The sequence below is a fragment of the Colossoma macropomum genome, unplaced genomic scaffold (assembly GCF_904425465.1).
Source record: "Colossoma macropomum unplaced genomic scaffold, Colossoma_macropomum, whole genome shotgun sequence".
Lineage (NCBI taxonomy): Eukaryota > Metazoa > Chordata > Actinopteri > Characiformes > Serrasalmidae > Colossoma > Colossoma macropomum.
In genome coordinates, this window is record NW_023494793.1 from 31,239,123 (window position 1) to 31,256,066 (window position 16,944).

The window sequence follows — 16,944 nt, forward strand, 5'->3', positions numbered from 1 at the left end:
GTCATTACACTTTGATGGAAGATTGCGAGAAAACTTTGTCTTTTAAATGAAATAATATAAGGAGTTGTGCTTAATATGATCAGGGACACGAGCTCACAAGAGCAAACTAGAATAGTGCATTTCCTGAAGAAAATGCAGAGTGATTATGCAGTTTAAGGGGTTTTCTGAACGGATGCTAAGGTGTTGCCAGGTGATTGCTATGGTATTTTATATGGTTGCTAGGGTGTTGATAGCTAGTGGAATTCTAGGTGATTGCTGAGGTGTTGCAAGGTGGTTGCTATAGTATCCCAGGTGGTTGCTAGGGTGTTGCTAGAAGGTTTCTATGGTATCCAATGTGGTTGCTAAGGTATTGCTAGGCATTTGGTATGGTATCCCAGGTGGTTGCTAGGCAGTTGGTATGATATTCCAGGTGGTTTCTAAGGTGTTGTTAGGTGGTTGCTATGGTATCTGAGGTGGTTGCTAGGGTGCTGCTAGGCAGTTACTATGGTATCTGAGGTGGTTGCTAGAGTGTTGCTAGGCGGTGGCTATGGTATCCCAGGTGGTTGTTAAGCTGTTGCTAGGCAGTTGCTATGGTATCCCATTCGTTTACTGAATTGTTTCTAGGCAGTTGCCTTGGTGTACAAGGTATTAGCTGACAAGATAAAAAAAAATCAGTTTTAATTTCAGGTTGGCTGTAACAACCCCCCGATGCCCTGTACAATACTGGAGAAATTCACACTGTTCTTTTTTCACTTTTTTATTTAAACAGTATGAACATCCAAAAAGGGAGAAAAACACTGCAATTAAATAAAATGCCTTTTGTTGAAAGCAGACAGTAAAAGACTTGGCATGTGGACTATGAAGCATAAAAAAGTCAAATCAAGCATCGTTGCAGTTGGTTGCAGTGTCTAAAGGCTTTTTATATTAAACATTGTTTATCAGTCAGTGCATGTATTATTGATCTCTTAAAGCAAGCACAGCATAACTCACACACCCCTTAAAAAAATGCAGCAAAAAGAACCACTTCTAGTCCAGTGAACCAGAGGTCAGTACACAAATCTGATGGCCAGACCACATATTGTAGACGGCAGAGAGAGATGGTGTCTACAAGCTTTTTAAGTCTTTAAATATAATCCAAATTTGGGAAACACACAATGAGATGAGATTTACTATTGGTAAGGGAGGCTGTTAACCACACAGTCAATTCAATCTCACATTAAAGAAGCCATTTATAGGAAATATCCGGGCGTCCCAGAGTCAGTGGTGCTAGCCCCTCTGCTAAGGTTCACAGATCCGGATTAAGGCTTTAAATGCCACGGTTAAAGCTACTAGAATGTCAAGTTACACCTACATACGAAACAAACTTTATTCAACAGTCAAAGCCACACTAAGACCAGGCGTAAGACGTCCTAACAGAGTCTGCTTGTGACAGCTTATAACAGCGTACAGTCTCATGTTTAGAATCTGGTAATGAGCTGTCTTTAATGCGTCATGCTACTGCCGGACATTTCAGTTGACCTGTCATGGTGAATGGAAAAGAATGTGCATAGAGCGTCTATGTGCGTGCATGCATGCTAATGATATGCAGAATGCTATAAAAAAATGAAGATCATGGCAGATGAAGATTATGTTTTGTCACTGTTGTAACAAAAACTCAGATCTCAAGAATGGCAACATGTTCTTAACCTGAATGTACATCAATGTAACAAGCTATTATTTTAGTTTGAACCTTTTCTGTTGGTCCATTATTATGAAATGTTCACACAATGTAAAGGGGAGCTGGTGTTTTCAAATGGTGTAAAAAATAATACCTACATGGAAGAAAAATATATGCACATATATTTACTCATATTAAAAATATTTGTGCAATATATGTACAATATATGTGATGTGTTAAAATATATGTTCCAAATATGTTTACCTGTGCCATTTTTTAATATTTAAATATATGACAATATGTGCACATATGTCAATAAATTGAAATACATGCACCTATGTAGATGTAATTCATGTAATGGTGTCCATTTTAAATATTGACGTATAAGTCAAACATGTATGAAAATTTATTGCAAACCTGACACATCTTTTGAAAAACATATATTTCCTTTGCATATCGGAAAAATTAAAAACCTAAAAAAAAAAGGATGGTACAAGGTTTTGATATGACAGCGACATTTGAGACTTTTACTCTTTATGATTTCCATCTTTTAGTATAAATACAGAAATGTATGTATTTCTTGCCTACAATTCTCCTCAGTTTTTAAGAGATATTTCATCAGATATTAAGGTTGCTGGTATTTGTGTGTTCATTAATGTGGTTCGTTAGGTCCTCTTTCCAGACCCTGACTCTGTGAGGTGTGTTTGCACATTCACATTCCTCTTCTCTCTTTTCCTTTACATTACTGTGCCTAAGAACACAGAGGGTCGGTTTGACTTCCTGTCTCAATCTTTGGCAGTGAAGGGGGGTACACATGGGTAGGTGGGGGGGGTGATGGGGGTTGGGCAGAGCATCCGTATCAATGGCTCTATGGTTGAGGGGGAGGAGCGTGAGTACACCGTCCCCATAGTCCTGGATGGTTAAGAGTGCTCCTAGCTTGCTTTTTGTTTAATGACAGGAAATGACGTCTGTTCAGTAGTTCAGAATTTCCAGAACTTTTTCTTCTTCTCTTCCTGTCTAGCTGCCTTCCTTTTCAGGGGCTAAAAAGAGCGGGAAAATGAGAACAAAAACGGTTTTAGTACAAGGACACACTGCACCAAAAATACCACACTCACTCACCACCCACCAGTGCACTCACTCCCTCGCACACTCACACTGACCTCAACAGACTCATGAAACCCCTGCTCAGAATTCACCAAAGCAAAAAAATAAAACTTAAGAGTGGATCAGTATGTAAAAGAGATAAAAATACAAGGGGCATCATGGCTCATCATTGTATAAATAGTTAACAGCACAAAGCTGCACTAGTGACAATTACATTGTTAGCAATATTACTTTAAAGTTATTGGCATTTAGTTCAACAAGACATTTATAATACTGCTTATAATTATCACTCCACCTTTCATCTTTAATCTTGGATCGCTGTTAGTACAGATTTATTGTGTGACACTGTGTTGCTGCTCCAGAGTAAATTGCTCATTTAACCCCTTATAATCCCAAGTGTATTACATATTAAGGCTTATTACTCAGTAATTACTGGGATTTCAGTGCAAACTGGTTGAGCTATTCTTAAGTTATAGAAATGTAATAAAACTCTGTGGTTAAAAAGAATGTCAGAACAGACTAATGACTTTGGTTTGGTGCTTAATAATAACTACAACACATTTAGATTTTGAATTTTTGTACATATTTGAACTGAATAATCTGACTGACCATTCTATTTGATTGTTTGAACACTTTGAACCAAATATTCTATTTGATTGCTTGAATTAAATATTTGAACCAAACATTCTTTTTGATTGGATGTTTAAACAATTTAAACATTCTAGTTGATCGTTTTTAGGTATTTAAACAGAGCATTTTATTTGATTGAACATTCCACATGGTTGTTTCAACTATTAATAAACATTCTATTTTTGTCCTCAGGCTTCCATTACAGGTCGTGACACTTTTGACTATTTTGGCCTTGTACAATATTATCCTAGCTAGTAAATGCTAGTAAGAACAGTGCTGGTGTAAGTTTCTGGATGAAAGCGTGAAAGCATTACATTTTGTTGTATCCTTTGTATACAAGTGTGTGGCATTCACTTCCTTGGTATGAGCAATGGTTATTGTGTTTCTGGAAGTACACTGCTCTGGCACAATGTGAATTGTCACACACGTCCTATTCTGATCAGTTCACACCAACTAAGACAGGATCCTGAGCGACGTCTGCCTGAGTCACCACATGGGAGCCACCAGAGCTGCTAGAGTCATCAGAGCTCCATCTCTGTTGGCTGATCTGCACCGTTTTGAACACCATGGAGTTTCATGCTGTACAAAGCTGTGCAAACCTCACCTGCATGAACTGACCCTCCTGATGCTGCTGCTGCATAAACTCGAACTATCTAATTAACCATTGCTCCACCTGTTTTTCCCCTTTTTGTATTCTAATATTTTATACTAATGCTGTTTGCTATCCGTTGTCGACCAGAGGAGGATGGGTTCCCCTTTTGAGTCTTGGTTCCTCTCAAGGTTTCTTCCTCTTGCTCTTAGGGAGTTTTTCCTCTTTTCCACTGTCGCCATTGGTTTGTTCAGGGGGGCTTGGACTCGGATTTTTTTTGTAAAGCTGCTTTGTGACAACGCCTGTTGTAAAAAGCACTATATAAATAAACTTTGACTTGACTTGACTTGATTCTTTATACTAGTTAAGCATTCTAATTACAACCTAAATACGCATAATGGATCACGTTCAATATTGTGCTGCATTTGTATACGCTACATGCTTGTAGTGTACTGGAGTGATTGCAACATCATTTGTGTCACGTTGTTTTGTTTGTGTTAGAACCATCAGTAGATTATACTAATGAACAAGGATTAGCAATCAATCAACGAATAGTGAAATTACGGAGATCATGATGCTGTCTTGTTTTTGAGGCTTTCGTTTCTTTGCAGCCCTACAACATAGAAAATCATTCACTGTTATCATGCACATTTCGCATGCATATTGAAAAAGCTGGTATTTGTGGTGCACTTACGAGTATTGGCCCATCCTCCTGACCACCACAACTATCACTGCGATGATGATGACCACAGCTATCAGGGCACCAATCACAATGCCCACCACATGGCCTGTACTCAAGCCTATAAAGAGAGAGAAAGTTTGGAATCCAGTAAGTCATGTTTATGTGTCTGTGTGTTTATTTGTAAAGTGTATTTTCCAAAGGCTACATGTTTCATTTTAACTGAAAGTGCAAAATCTAACTACAGCGTTCAGCTACACTGTGAAGTTTTGTTGATTTTTATAGGTCACAGTAAATCATACTGTGTCCAAAACCACATCAGAGAGTCTGCTCAACATTAATGAAGAACTAGAAGTTGTTTGGGAGAAGTTTTGGTGATGTATTTACGGTGACTATTGACCTCCAGTGTTTGTTAGCAACGTCATCCTTGTAGCTCAAGCACTAAACTAAAGAACCGAAATTTGGGCACCAAGTATGTCTTAGCTGGTCAACTACATCTGGGGTAATTGAGAAATTATGTAAAATATTTTTTGCGCCAAACCATTCCTTAAATACATCTAGGACATATGTATGACCTCATGTATGACAATGTACGAAAACAAATGCACATATTTTTTTCATACCTGAATCTTCCACTTCCACATCTGCCTGTGTTTCAGTCTCTTGCCCAAACTCTGCTTCGGCCTCTGGAGTTGCGTTTTCCTCTACTTTTGCCTCTGTCTCTTCAGCTGCCTCTGTCTCTTCAGCTGCCTCTGTCTTTACAGCTGCCTCTGTCTTTTCAGCTGCCACTGTTTCTGCCACACTTGTTGTCTCATTAGGCACAGGTGCAGCTTCTGTGACAGCAGGTCCCTCTGGCTCTGCAGCTACCGCTGTGGATACGACTGGAGCTTCTGTATCAGTTACTGGTGCTTCTGTTTCTACCACAGCAGCTTCAGTAACAGGTAGTACAGATACTTCAGTGATAACTTCCTCTGGAGCTACTGTTGTGTCCTGCTCCTTTGGTGGCTCTGTAGCATCAATAGCTTTTGCAGCAGTTTCTGTCACACTGGCCAGGTCCTCTGCTGTGGGCACCACCAGAGTACCTGAAAGCAAGGATGACAAATAAACAGTATAAATAATAAGCATTTTAATCCATTAACTGGCAAACTTATTATTCTGTTATTAATCTTTTTGGAGATCAATGTTTGTCTTTGCAATACTGGAGAAGCTTAACAGAAAATCCATTCAGGCTAATGAGTAATTGTGGTGCTTCATTTTGGCCTAAATACATTAATTATTCAATATAGCATTTGGTTAGAGTCACTACATAGCACTGAGTTCCCACTTTAAAATGTTATAACTATGGTGTTGTGGCTAATCAAAGCTAGTCAAGCTGTATGCAACAACTTTTCTATGCTAGCATCAGTTTTTCCCCCGATACTAGCATTAATTGACTTGTATGACTATTAACTATGTTGTATTTTGTGAAAAGTGCATGTGTGCTTCAACGTCCCATTAGGTTAAATGGGACATTGGTCAGTGCTCTATAAAGGTTGCTTAACCTCACAACAGTTGCTACAACAGAATGCATTTCTGGGCGGATAGGTCAATTACACAGCCACAGTTGGCCAGTCATTTCCTGAGGTAGTAGGCATTTTGTAGCCTCAACAAGCAACACAACAACAGGGCGACAAGCAATAAATAGATTCTCAACTTTATCTAAATGAATCATGTTACAGAGAAGTGACAATATTGACAGTGTGGTTACAACAGTGGTCACCAACCCTGCTCCTGGAGATCTACCTTCCTGCAGAGTTTAGTTTCAACCTGCACCTAAAATGCTGCCTCTCTTCTTTTTCTAACAGTCTGCATCTGATTGAGCCAGTCCAGAACCTCTGAAGGTGGTGATTAGCTGGAGCAGATGTGGCAGGTTGAGGCTGGAATTAGACTCTGCAGGAAGGTAGATCCCCAGGACCAGGGTTGGTGACCACCAGCTTACACGATGGTAGTAGATGGTCAACGGCAAACCGGATTGTAATGGAAAATTCAGCCACCGCCAACGGCAATGTTCTGTAGACCACGGTGGTAAGTGCAGCGTTCTATCAAAAGTTCATATTTCCCCACTTTTGTCATCAACTGCATAGGAGACCCATTGGGAACCATCTTGGGAACCATGAACGCCGAACATCTCACTGCTGAAGTCCAGGATCATCCAGTATTATATAACAAAAAGTAAAAAAGCACAGAGCGTCCTCTTGACTTTTTTTTTAAACCTGAAATGAGGAATCAACATGGCTAAAGCTCTTATTGATTTTCACCAGTAACGTTGTCACCATGGCATTGTTTAAATTTCTGTATTCACCACTATGAGTCACGGAATGACGGTATTTTCAATGCCAACATGTAAATGTAGTGTACATGGTAGCATAAATATCCAGCAGACCGTAGGTTTTCATAGTTCCAGCCTTTCATAGTTCCTGTCTTGTTCCAGCTTTTTGTTCCTATTCCCAGTAGTATCACAGAAAAAATGGAAGAGAAGCTTTAAAACTTCTGTCATATTTTTAAACAAACCTGGGATACGCGTATAATAGATATTTTTTACATTTTCGTGTCTGAAGCTGGGCAGTGTACATATCCATGTCATAACACGAACAGCCTCGAACACATTAGCTGCTTGTTGCCTCCTAATGTGAACACAGTCACTCACTGTGTGTTATGAAACTAATTAAGTAGTTAAGAGAGTGACGAATGAGACCCTGGACTCATGTCTTTAGACTTTGAGGCATTTAAAACAAAATGAAACTTTTTAAACATGTCCTTAAAACATGTCCTGTTTCTGTCTGTCTCTATATATGTGTGTACCTCTATCTCTCTCACTCACAAACTTACAGACTTCCTGTTTTGGTTCTGTAGTTTGAGTGGTAGACTGTTGAGTCAATATTTTCTGACGTGATTCGAGTCTCTTGAAACGCTAGTGAGGTCCTCCACATGCCCAGCACACATACGCCACATACGCACACACACATGCTCTCCTATCCACACCTACAAGGCAATGCGTCCCTCCTAAGTCCCTCCCTGACAAGCTCATATCCCGCCTGCGTGACCCCTCATTCCAAACGCGCCACCTCACTTCCTGTAGGTGGAGCTGGTTCGTAAGGTTCCTTGGGAGGAAATAATATGTCTGTCTCATCTGGGAAAATTCTCTCTCTTAAAACCAGAGACGTCTGAAAGTGTTCCTCTCATCAGCATCCTCCAGCAAAACAACTGTTCTCCGAGCAGCTCTCAAGGTCAGCATAAGAAGGCCAGCTGGAGTCCATATGAGTGAGGGAGCCACCCTTTACAATAACATCCCTGACTACTGGTCACTGTGGCCAAACAGGCCAAACTAACATTTAGAATCCTCGCTAATACTTTAGACATTTAATACACTAAACTAATGTTTACGGCCTTACCTTATGATCTAGCATTTAGAGTCTTTCCTATCGAACCAAACTAGCATTTCACTGTCTTTGATAACGCACCAAACTAGCGTTTAAGACAAGTATCTCCAATCCTGCCACTTCCTTTCTGCAGATATGTGTTTGGATGTGTATTCCAAACCTAATCCAGATAATCAATGACCTCAAAAACCTAGAGCAAGCCGTGTTATGTAAAGGAGGACGCTGAATTTGGGACATTCTCGCCACGGTTTGAGAAAGCTGATTTAGAGCTACATAAAGCTTTTAGCTTTTCTGCATGTTCCAGACTAGTGTTGGAAGGAAGTATCAGTGCTAAACTAATGTTTGGGATCCTCACTAACACAGAGACCCTGGCTAATGCTAATAAGTCCTAAAATTAATATTCTACCTCTCGCTAAGACACCAAAACATTTCAAGACTTTACATATCAAGCAAGAGCACCTAAGCTTCTTGTAAAATCAGCGGTGCGTCTTTAAGGTTGAATCAGGTGAATGCTGTAGATTGTGATAGTGGGCTGTAATTGCAGATCATTTTCAGTTAATGTGCCTTTTTTTAGGCCCAGAGAATAGAGTGTGGGCAACTGGATGCACAAAACCGACATTAGACTGAAAATACTGCAGAAGATGATGTCACTCCTTTCTTTTTTCCCGTTATTCAGAAGGGCCTCATTCTGTTGGACCACTGGGACGGAGAGGGCATATGTGCTATATTTATCCCTGCTGGGCCACGCAGGCTACGCAGCACTCTCTGATTATGCTGTGCTGCTACATTTGGTCAAAACCACCATTAGCAATAGACTGGTACAAAAACACACAGACATGCATGGGAGGGGGTGGTCCCAGAGCAAAAGAACTGTGTGTCCTGTTTGTTCATGGTGTGTGTTTGTGTGTGCAAGTAGTGGTGAAAATAATGATGAGAGGATTGTGTGTGTGTGTGTGTGTGTGTGTGTGTGTGTGTGTGTGTGTGTGTGTGTGCAGTCAGTACTCTTTGCCTACCGGGCTCTGTTAACAATTGTCTCATTATACTCTGGACCCCAACAATTATCTCTAAGTATGGTTTCCTTCCCATGAAACAACCTCTACACACACACACACACAGGGCAGTGGCAACGAGTGACGTAAATCTGTCTTCTCATTCTCTCATATATATATATATATATATATATATATATATATATATATATATATATATATATATGTATCTCCACAATGATAACTTTATGGAAAAAAACACTTTACTTTTAATGTAAGTGTAACTTTTTTCAAGTCATTTTGGTCCATTTATCATGAGACTTATGCACGATGTAATGGACAACAAGCATTTTCAAATTAAGTCAAAACCTGAAAAGCTACAAAAATGGAGATGTCTGTCTTTCTGCCTGTCTCTGTCTGTATTTCTCTCTCTCAGAGTTGGTGGGTGTGGCTGTACAGTGGTAGTCTAGTGCAAGAAGGATGCAGCTGTAGTAGTGTCAGCAGCTTTAGCAAGCAGGGAGTGGGAACAGCAGTGCTGCCCCGCTAACAGAACTGAACGTCCCAAAGCCACAAGATATCATCTACCCATGGGCGTGTGTGATTACGAGTGGGTGTGTGTGTGTGTATGTGTGCGTTTGAATGTGTCACTGAAAATCGACGCTGTGATACAAATGAGTAACTATGACCAAGCCTGCAAATTTCCCTAAAAAGCACCATAAAAGGGAAAAGAAGGACAGAAGAGAGAGAGAGTGAGAGAGGGTGAAAGAGAGAGAGAGAGTGAGAGAGGGTGAAAGAGAGAGAGAGAGAGAGAGAGAGAGAGAGAAACAAAGAAAAGAGGGCAGAGAGGGAGAAAGAGAGGCAGAGAAAGAAAGAAGGCATGGATAGAAAGACATAGAGAGAGAAAGAAAAGGAGTAGAGAGAGTAAGAGAGGGGGCAGAGAAATAGATAAAGACAGAAACAAAGAAAGAAGGACTGAGAGGGAGAACAAGAGAGATGAAGGGAGAGAAAGAAAGAAAGAGAGAGAACCCATCCTTAGACAGAGGCAGAGAAAGGAAGAGGCAGAGAAAGAAAGGAAAGGGAAGAGTGATAGAGAGGAAGAGATAGAGAGAGAAACAATGGAAAAAAGAAATATAAAGAGAAAGACAAAGAAAGGAAGAGAGAGAGAGAGAGAGAGAGAGGGAGAGGGAGAGAAACAGAGAGAGGGAGAGAGATAAAGAGGGAGACAAAGAAAGGAAGAGCGAGAGAGAGAGTCGCACTCATACCTATTAGCATCACGATTAGCTGCCACTGCAAATTGTTTGTGTGTGCTGGGGGGAGTGGCCGTTTAGAATTTTGTCTTTCAATCAGAGTTCAGTGTGTGTGTGTGTTTGCGTGTGTGTGTTTGTGTGTGTGTGTGTGTGTGTGTGTGTGAGGGAGTGTGAAACTGGAATGTTTTTGTGCTTTTTGTGCTGGGGAGGGACACACTCATAAAACCTCACTCACTCCCCTTCACACACACGCACACACACACACACACACACACACACACACACACACAGAGTCTTGCGTGTGGTGGAGCAGGCAGTGAAAGGATGACAGAATGGATGGAAAATCCTTCTTATCTGTGCACATGCATGCACTCCTCCTTAATGTGCAGATAGAGAACAGGCAACAGCTACAGCCCACATATCACCTGCAATATATACACACACTTACAGAGTAACAAGTTCAGTACTGAGGATCTCTCCTTTACCAGCAAAACAAACAAAATTTAGAAGGTGTTGTGTTGTTCATAGACTCAAAAATAAATCATTGTAGGAATATGTTCAGTTATGCCACACATTCCCATTCAATCAAATCAGTCGGTAAAAACTGACTTTGTTACCTCAGCGTAAAGTTCAGTTGAAACATTTCAGTGCAGTTTCACTTAAATGGAATTCTCCAACATTTCTACCTTAAATTTTGAAACTCCTAAACATGAGGTTTCTTTGAACAGTGCCATAGAAGAACCACTTTCAATTCTCTACTAAACATGTTTGAAAGATATTTGTGTCTTTTGTGTGAGTGAAAAAAAGGTTCTGAGGGTATCATATGATAAAGTTCTACACCAGTTAAAATCACAGTCACACTAGACATTTCAGTTGTTGCCTTGCGGGATGGGCGTGACCAAGGCTGGTTAGTTACACAATGAAATCCTCCATTTTGGTGCAGTTAGCAAGAATTATTATCAGATAGTTATATACTCATGACATTATAGTGCTGCACTAATATATAGCAACATTATAAAGATGATAAGATGGCGTCAGTGGGATGACTTGTGTGCAGATGCAGTCAGCCAAGGAGCTAACACTGCAGGTAGCAAGTTGGCTAACTCGCCTACCACAAACAGTAAAATCACAAAAGTAAACATAGTAATACAGACTCCTGATGAAGACTTTCATTCTTAGGACACAGATTCACATGTCACTCAAACTCACTGCAAATTTTCGCACATGAAATTTACTTGTCCCAGAAGTCTGCAATGCAAAATCACTCACTGCACCAATATACTATATGAGTTTCACTAAATTTCATTGACATACTCTAGTATGACTGGGCCTTGAGTGTTTATTCCTAAAACCTTTACATTATATGGAGGTTCTTTAACCTTTTAAAATGGCTCTTTACATTCACTAGTCATTTACAAAGCTGATTCTCCAAAGAACCATCCACCAGTGAACCAAAGGTGGCTCTTCTATTCATAATGCAAAGATCTTTAATTTAAAGAGTCTAGGCTATTACATACAGTATGCAAAAGTTTGGACACCCTTTATCAAATAACACATTTTGTTATCTGAAGAACCATTTCACCATGCAAAGAACCCTTTAAGCATGTGAATGGTTCTTTGAGTGTTCATGGTTCTATATAGGACCATTGTCTTTACTGAAGAACCCTTGAAAAACCATATTTTTTAAGAGTGTAGAAGTAGGAGAGAAGGAAGGAATGGAATAGTACATGCCAAATACAAATACTTGGCGAGAGAGAGAGAGAGAGAGAGAGAGAGAGAGAGAGAGAGAGAGCATTAGTGAAGCTCTGTCTCGTCTAGACTGAAGAGATCAACATCAGCACTGCTTTCTGAAAGTAAAGCACAGAACAGAACAGCTAAGGAAGTCTTCAAGCTGAACTCCATTACCTTCAGTATAGCTAACAGCTCTTGGCAGCTAGCGCAACACACGCGCACACACACACACACACACACACACACACACACACACACACACTCACTAATGTCCTCTAGTACCCTAAGAGTCAGTGTGTGCTTTGGAAGCTACATGTCATCATACCTGTTATAGCAAAATCTCATATTTCTGAAATGGTAACTAAAAGGAAAAAGAAAAAAATAAATAACCCTTAGATACATTTAGCTTTTATTCCAAGTATTTCTAGAACTTTTCTATTGGTCCATTCATTATGAAATGGTCAAACAATGTAAAGAGCTTCCAGTGGTTTCAAAAACAGACTGACAAGGTGTTGATGTCTTCCAGCAATACATAGTTTATAGCAAATATCTGTAAACACTGTACAGCTAAACAGATTTAGCTACATATTCAGTACTGAATTATTGTTATTAGCAGTCATTATTGCTGTGACTAGGCATATAAATATTCATGTGGAATCTGTTCTGTGGTCCAAACAACAAAATTCCACACATATTGAGATGGTACATTTATTCCTTTCGAATGAACTTCAGTGCTCCTCCTTTAAAGTCATTATATACACTCACATACATTTGTATGCAAAAGCTTGGGTGCCCCTGTTTAAATGACATGTTTTGTTGCGTTCACATCCTCATTTAAATTCATAATTACTCTTTATTTGCTGATTTTAACAGATTAGGGGAAAATAAATAAATAAATAAATAAAATCTTGCATGTGCAAAAGTTATAGCACATTTTATATTCTATGTTTTTTTCCCAATATGCTTAGCAAATAAATTGACTTTGTGAAGTATAATGTGCAGAAAAATGGCATATTTAAAGCTACTTCCTGTAAAGGGTGTGTTAACTTGTTTCCACTTCAACAAAACATGTCATTCAAACGGGCACCCAAGATTTTGCATACAATGGTATATTCACACCTACTATATAGCCATTACTGATAAGATTATTAGTGTGATACAGTGTAATATATTAGTATTAGTCTGTATTAGTATAATGATAATGAGAAAAAAATGTTTATTGTCTTGGCTTTGTGGAGTTTGTAAGACGTTTGATATTGTATCTCTAAAGGTGGCAATTTAAAAATAACCCCCTCACCCCCAACACATAAGCCTACACACAAGCCCCCATGGGGGTGAAAGTTTGATACCCTGCCAAAGATGGCTACATGTAAGAGCGGACAGAGCAAAGAGAGAGAGTGAGAGAGAGAGAGAGAGAGAGGGGTACACGCCCTGCATGGGCATAATTTGAGTCTCTTTCTCTCTCTCTTTCTCTCTCTCTCTCTCTCTCTCTCTCTCTCTCTCTCTCTCTCTTCCCCCATTGCTCCAGACAAGAAGTCTGACCAGCCTGTTCCCTGCACACCAAATGCTATTCTTAAATATAGGGCCAGCTCTATTAATATGCACACACAACCCTGCCCAGTGAGCTGGAGAGACAGAGAGAGAGAAATCTTCCTGTAAAAACCGAGCCAAGACACATACCACCATTACATCATATTCTTATAAGTGGGCCCAAAAACTAAGAGAGAGAGATGAACGCTCTAATGCCTGAGGTAATAACAGAGTCTGTTAGATCATAGTTTTCTCAGTTCAACCAAGTTTAAAGTCAGAGATTTTTGTTACTATGTCATGGATTAAAAAGTAACTATATAAAGAAAAAAAAGTTTGGGAAAAGTAAAATGTTCCGAAAAAAAAAGAAAAAAAATCAACCACTTAAAAAGTTCCCTCATTAGGAAACTGCCATTCTAAGGGTCTGAGCAAGCCATCATCCCACCATTTAGGAAAGGGAGGGGGAGCGAGCCAATAGAAAAGACTGAGCAAAAGAATGAAAAGAAGAAAGTAAAGCTGCAGAGGCTCCTTATTCCCAAATCTCACAGACAAAACGTTAGAGAAGGAGAAGAAAAAGAAGAGGAAGGAATAAAGGTTCCATCTGAGTACTGAGGTCAAGTTTGGAGTGGAATAAAAGTCTGAGGCATTGAGAAGCAGTCTGAAAGCAAGGCTGTGTGAGTGCAGGCAGGATGAATGAAAGAGTCAGAGAGAGTCAGAGAGAGAGAGAGAGAGAGAGAGAGAGAAGGATGAAAGAGTGAAATTACAAAACAAATTCAAATTTCAAGAGTGTAGTGTGTGTGTATTGCCTTACTTGCGTGTGTGATGGCACAGAAAGGCCCAACCAGGGCAAACAGCAGCAGCAGCTCAAACTTCATGATGTCTTCAGTCGTCTGAATGGAAGTGAATGGAACAAAAGTGCGGGGCTCCTCCACACAGCTGGAGTCGGTCTAATAGGTTCAGTCTACTACTCACACCCCGGCAGAACGGAGAGAGGCGTCGAACCAGCAGCAGCACACACAACTCTGTGAGACGCTGCAAAAGAAAGCTCAAGAGAGGGACAGAGTGTGTGTGTTTAGAGGAGGGAAAAGGGGGGTTGGGCACACGTGTTAGGTGGTCCTGCCCCTTGTGCCTTCCTTAACTCAGTAAGTAAGTGAGTCTCTCTCTGTATCTCTCTCTCTCTCTCTCTCTCTCTCTCTCTCTCTCTCTCTCTCTCTCTCTCTGTCTCAGTATTAGCTCAGAGCACATTGAGCTGAGTAACCAGGGCTGACTAACAAGTGGCAAAGCTAGATTAACTTTTAACAAACAAACAAATACTTTTTGGTAACAGAGCTAAACGTACATACAATACAATGGTAAAAAAGTGACCAGGCTCTCCTGCTCATTGAAATAAGACTTATAAAGTGCTAAATCCAAAAAAAAACAAGACTTTAAGATAGAAGAAAGTTGGACTTGAAGAATAATTGAGTATCTATTAAGCTCACAAAGCTGTGCACACACATGCTCCTAGCATCTGAACTTAAATTAATCAAGCACTGTCCATATTTCTTCTATCTTTTTAAAACCAGCCAATAACAAAGATAAAAATGATAAAGTTAAGTAAAATCATCTTAAATTTTTCAAATATGTTGAAAATTTCTGATTCTAAAATATAGAATCATAGAAGCCTATACAACCAATTTCAGGACAGTTTTGCTTGTTTATCTTATTCCACTGACAGCTAATTTTACTAGACAAAAAAAATGACTGAAAAGAAGTAGAAATCCTCAGCATTTAAGATGATCTCACTTGCCAAGATGGTATTTCTTGCAATGAACCCTTTTCCAATGAATCATATGTTTTTGAAGCACAGAATCTGAACCACAAGAACGGAGACAGGGTAAACAGACAAAACGCTGCATGTTAAAGCACTTTTGCCAAAAGAATATGTCATTAAGTGCAGGGAGTTGCGTGTGTGTAGTTTTTGAGCTGGTGTGAGCGATTTGTAACAGAGCAGCATAAAAGGAACAACAGTGCCATCTACAGACCACCTGCTGTGAAATGAATCCATTTTACACAAATAGATTGTACACAAGTAGATAAGCTCCGAAGAGGAACTGTAATATATGCATACACCTCAAATTTAAATCCAATACAGTGCGAATTAATGTGGGTCTTACAGAGCAGTGGCATCGAAAGATGCTGTTAATACGTTTTTTAATGTAGCTTTTGAAAAACCAAGTTACCTTTTCAAGCAGAACTAAAGGTGATAATTCACAGTGTGGCAAAAACACTGCTGCAAGCAACAGATTAAAAAAGAAAGTAGCAGTCTCACTAAAGCACAGGCAGTACACAGCAGATGCCATATTTCGTTTTGATTGTTTTGCTGTCACCCTGCAATGCTGTTTTCTGGTGGAAGAAGCTCTTTTACAGCAGCGAATGTTGGAATAGGAATGCTGTAACATCCATTAGGATATGAGTGTGTATCTGTGCAGTATGTGTCTATATCTTTGTAGGCTGCCAGAAGGTTTTTAGATGTGAGAATGGCTATTGTGTCTCACGGGGAGCGCGTACACACACAAAAGCCCATTAGTCACAGCATGACACCACAGCTCAGTGCTAGTGTTATTCAGATGAAGTGTTCATGGGCCATCACCTCATTTCCTCATTCACCCAGAACCATTTAAATCCATCAGACAGACAGATGGAGAGGGGGAGGCAGAGAATGGCTTTGTGACGGGATCCTTTTTAGATCACACGCAAACTAAACGTAGTTTCTGACTATTCTGTTTAAAAATAATACATATGTGTCATTGTACAAATTGGTTTAAACCTACAGTAAAAAATTATTTACAAAACAATTCAGTATTCAGACCTTAAGAGAAAGTAAGCTAACTACATTAAAACATCATCATTTATAGGGTACTTTCTGTTGGAAAGTGGCTGCCCCAATCCCTAACCCCTAAATTCAGACTTGTGAAAATAATACTTAATTCTGTACTTTTAATTTTTAAAGATCCTTTTGATTTCTTTTAAGGTGGAGCTAAAGGTTTAGATTTATCATGAGTTTAACTTTTAAATACAAAAGCTTGTTTTGGTCCATAGGTGGAGCATTATTTTAGCTACACCCCTGCATTTTAGAGCAGGAAGTGAGACTGCATCCCTGTCCCTCATGGCCACATGGTCATCAGTTAGATCCCATTGTTTTAGGTCCAAAGTGGTTTGAGGTGGAGGTTAGTTGAAAGTTTGTATCAGATCAATGGATATTAGTCTTTTTTTTAAGTTGTTGTAAATTATTATAACTGTAAAGTGTAATGAATTAAATAATGATTCTAGGGATATGATTCAGATATGATTTGTATACTGATATGGAATAATTTTAAGTAGTTATTAATTATTCAGTGATAGTTCTATCAA

The 16,944-nt window shown here is 39.5% G+C and overlaps 1 protein-coding gene across 1 annotated transcript; it reads right to left on the reverse strand.

Moving 5' to 3' along the window:
- Positions 1–730: 730 nt before the first annotated feature.
- Positions 731–14,646, reverse strand: si:ch211-156j16.1 (uncharacterized protein LOC564557 homolog). The gene is made up of 4 exons (XM_036579168.1): positions 14,363–14,646; positions 5,262–5,720; positions 4,654–4,759; positions 731–2,676 (listed from the first exon to the last, which is right to left on the reverse strand). Exons 1-4 carry the CDS (start codon positions 14,424–14,426, stop codon positions 2,670–2,672), a joined length of 636 nt encoding a protein of 211 aa, XP_036435061.1. The 5' UTR covers positions 14,427–14,646; the 3' UTR covers positions 731–2,669.
- Between the last annotated feature and the right edge of the window lie 2,298 nt (positions 14,647–16,944).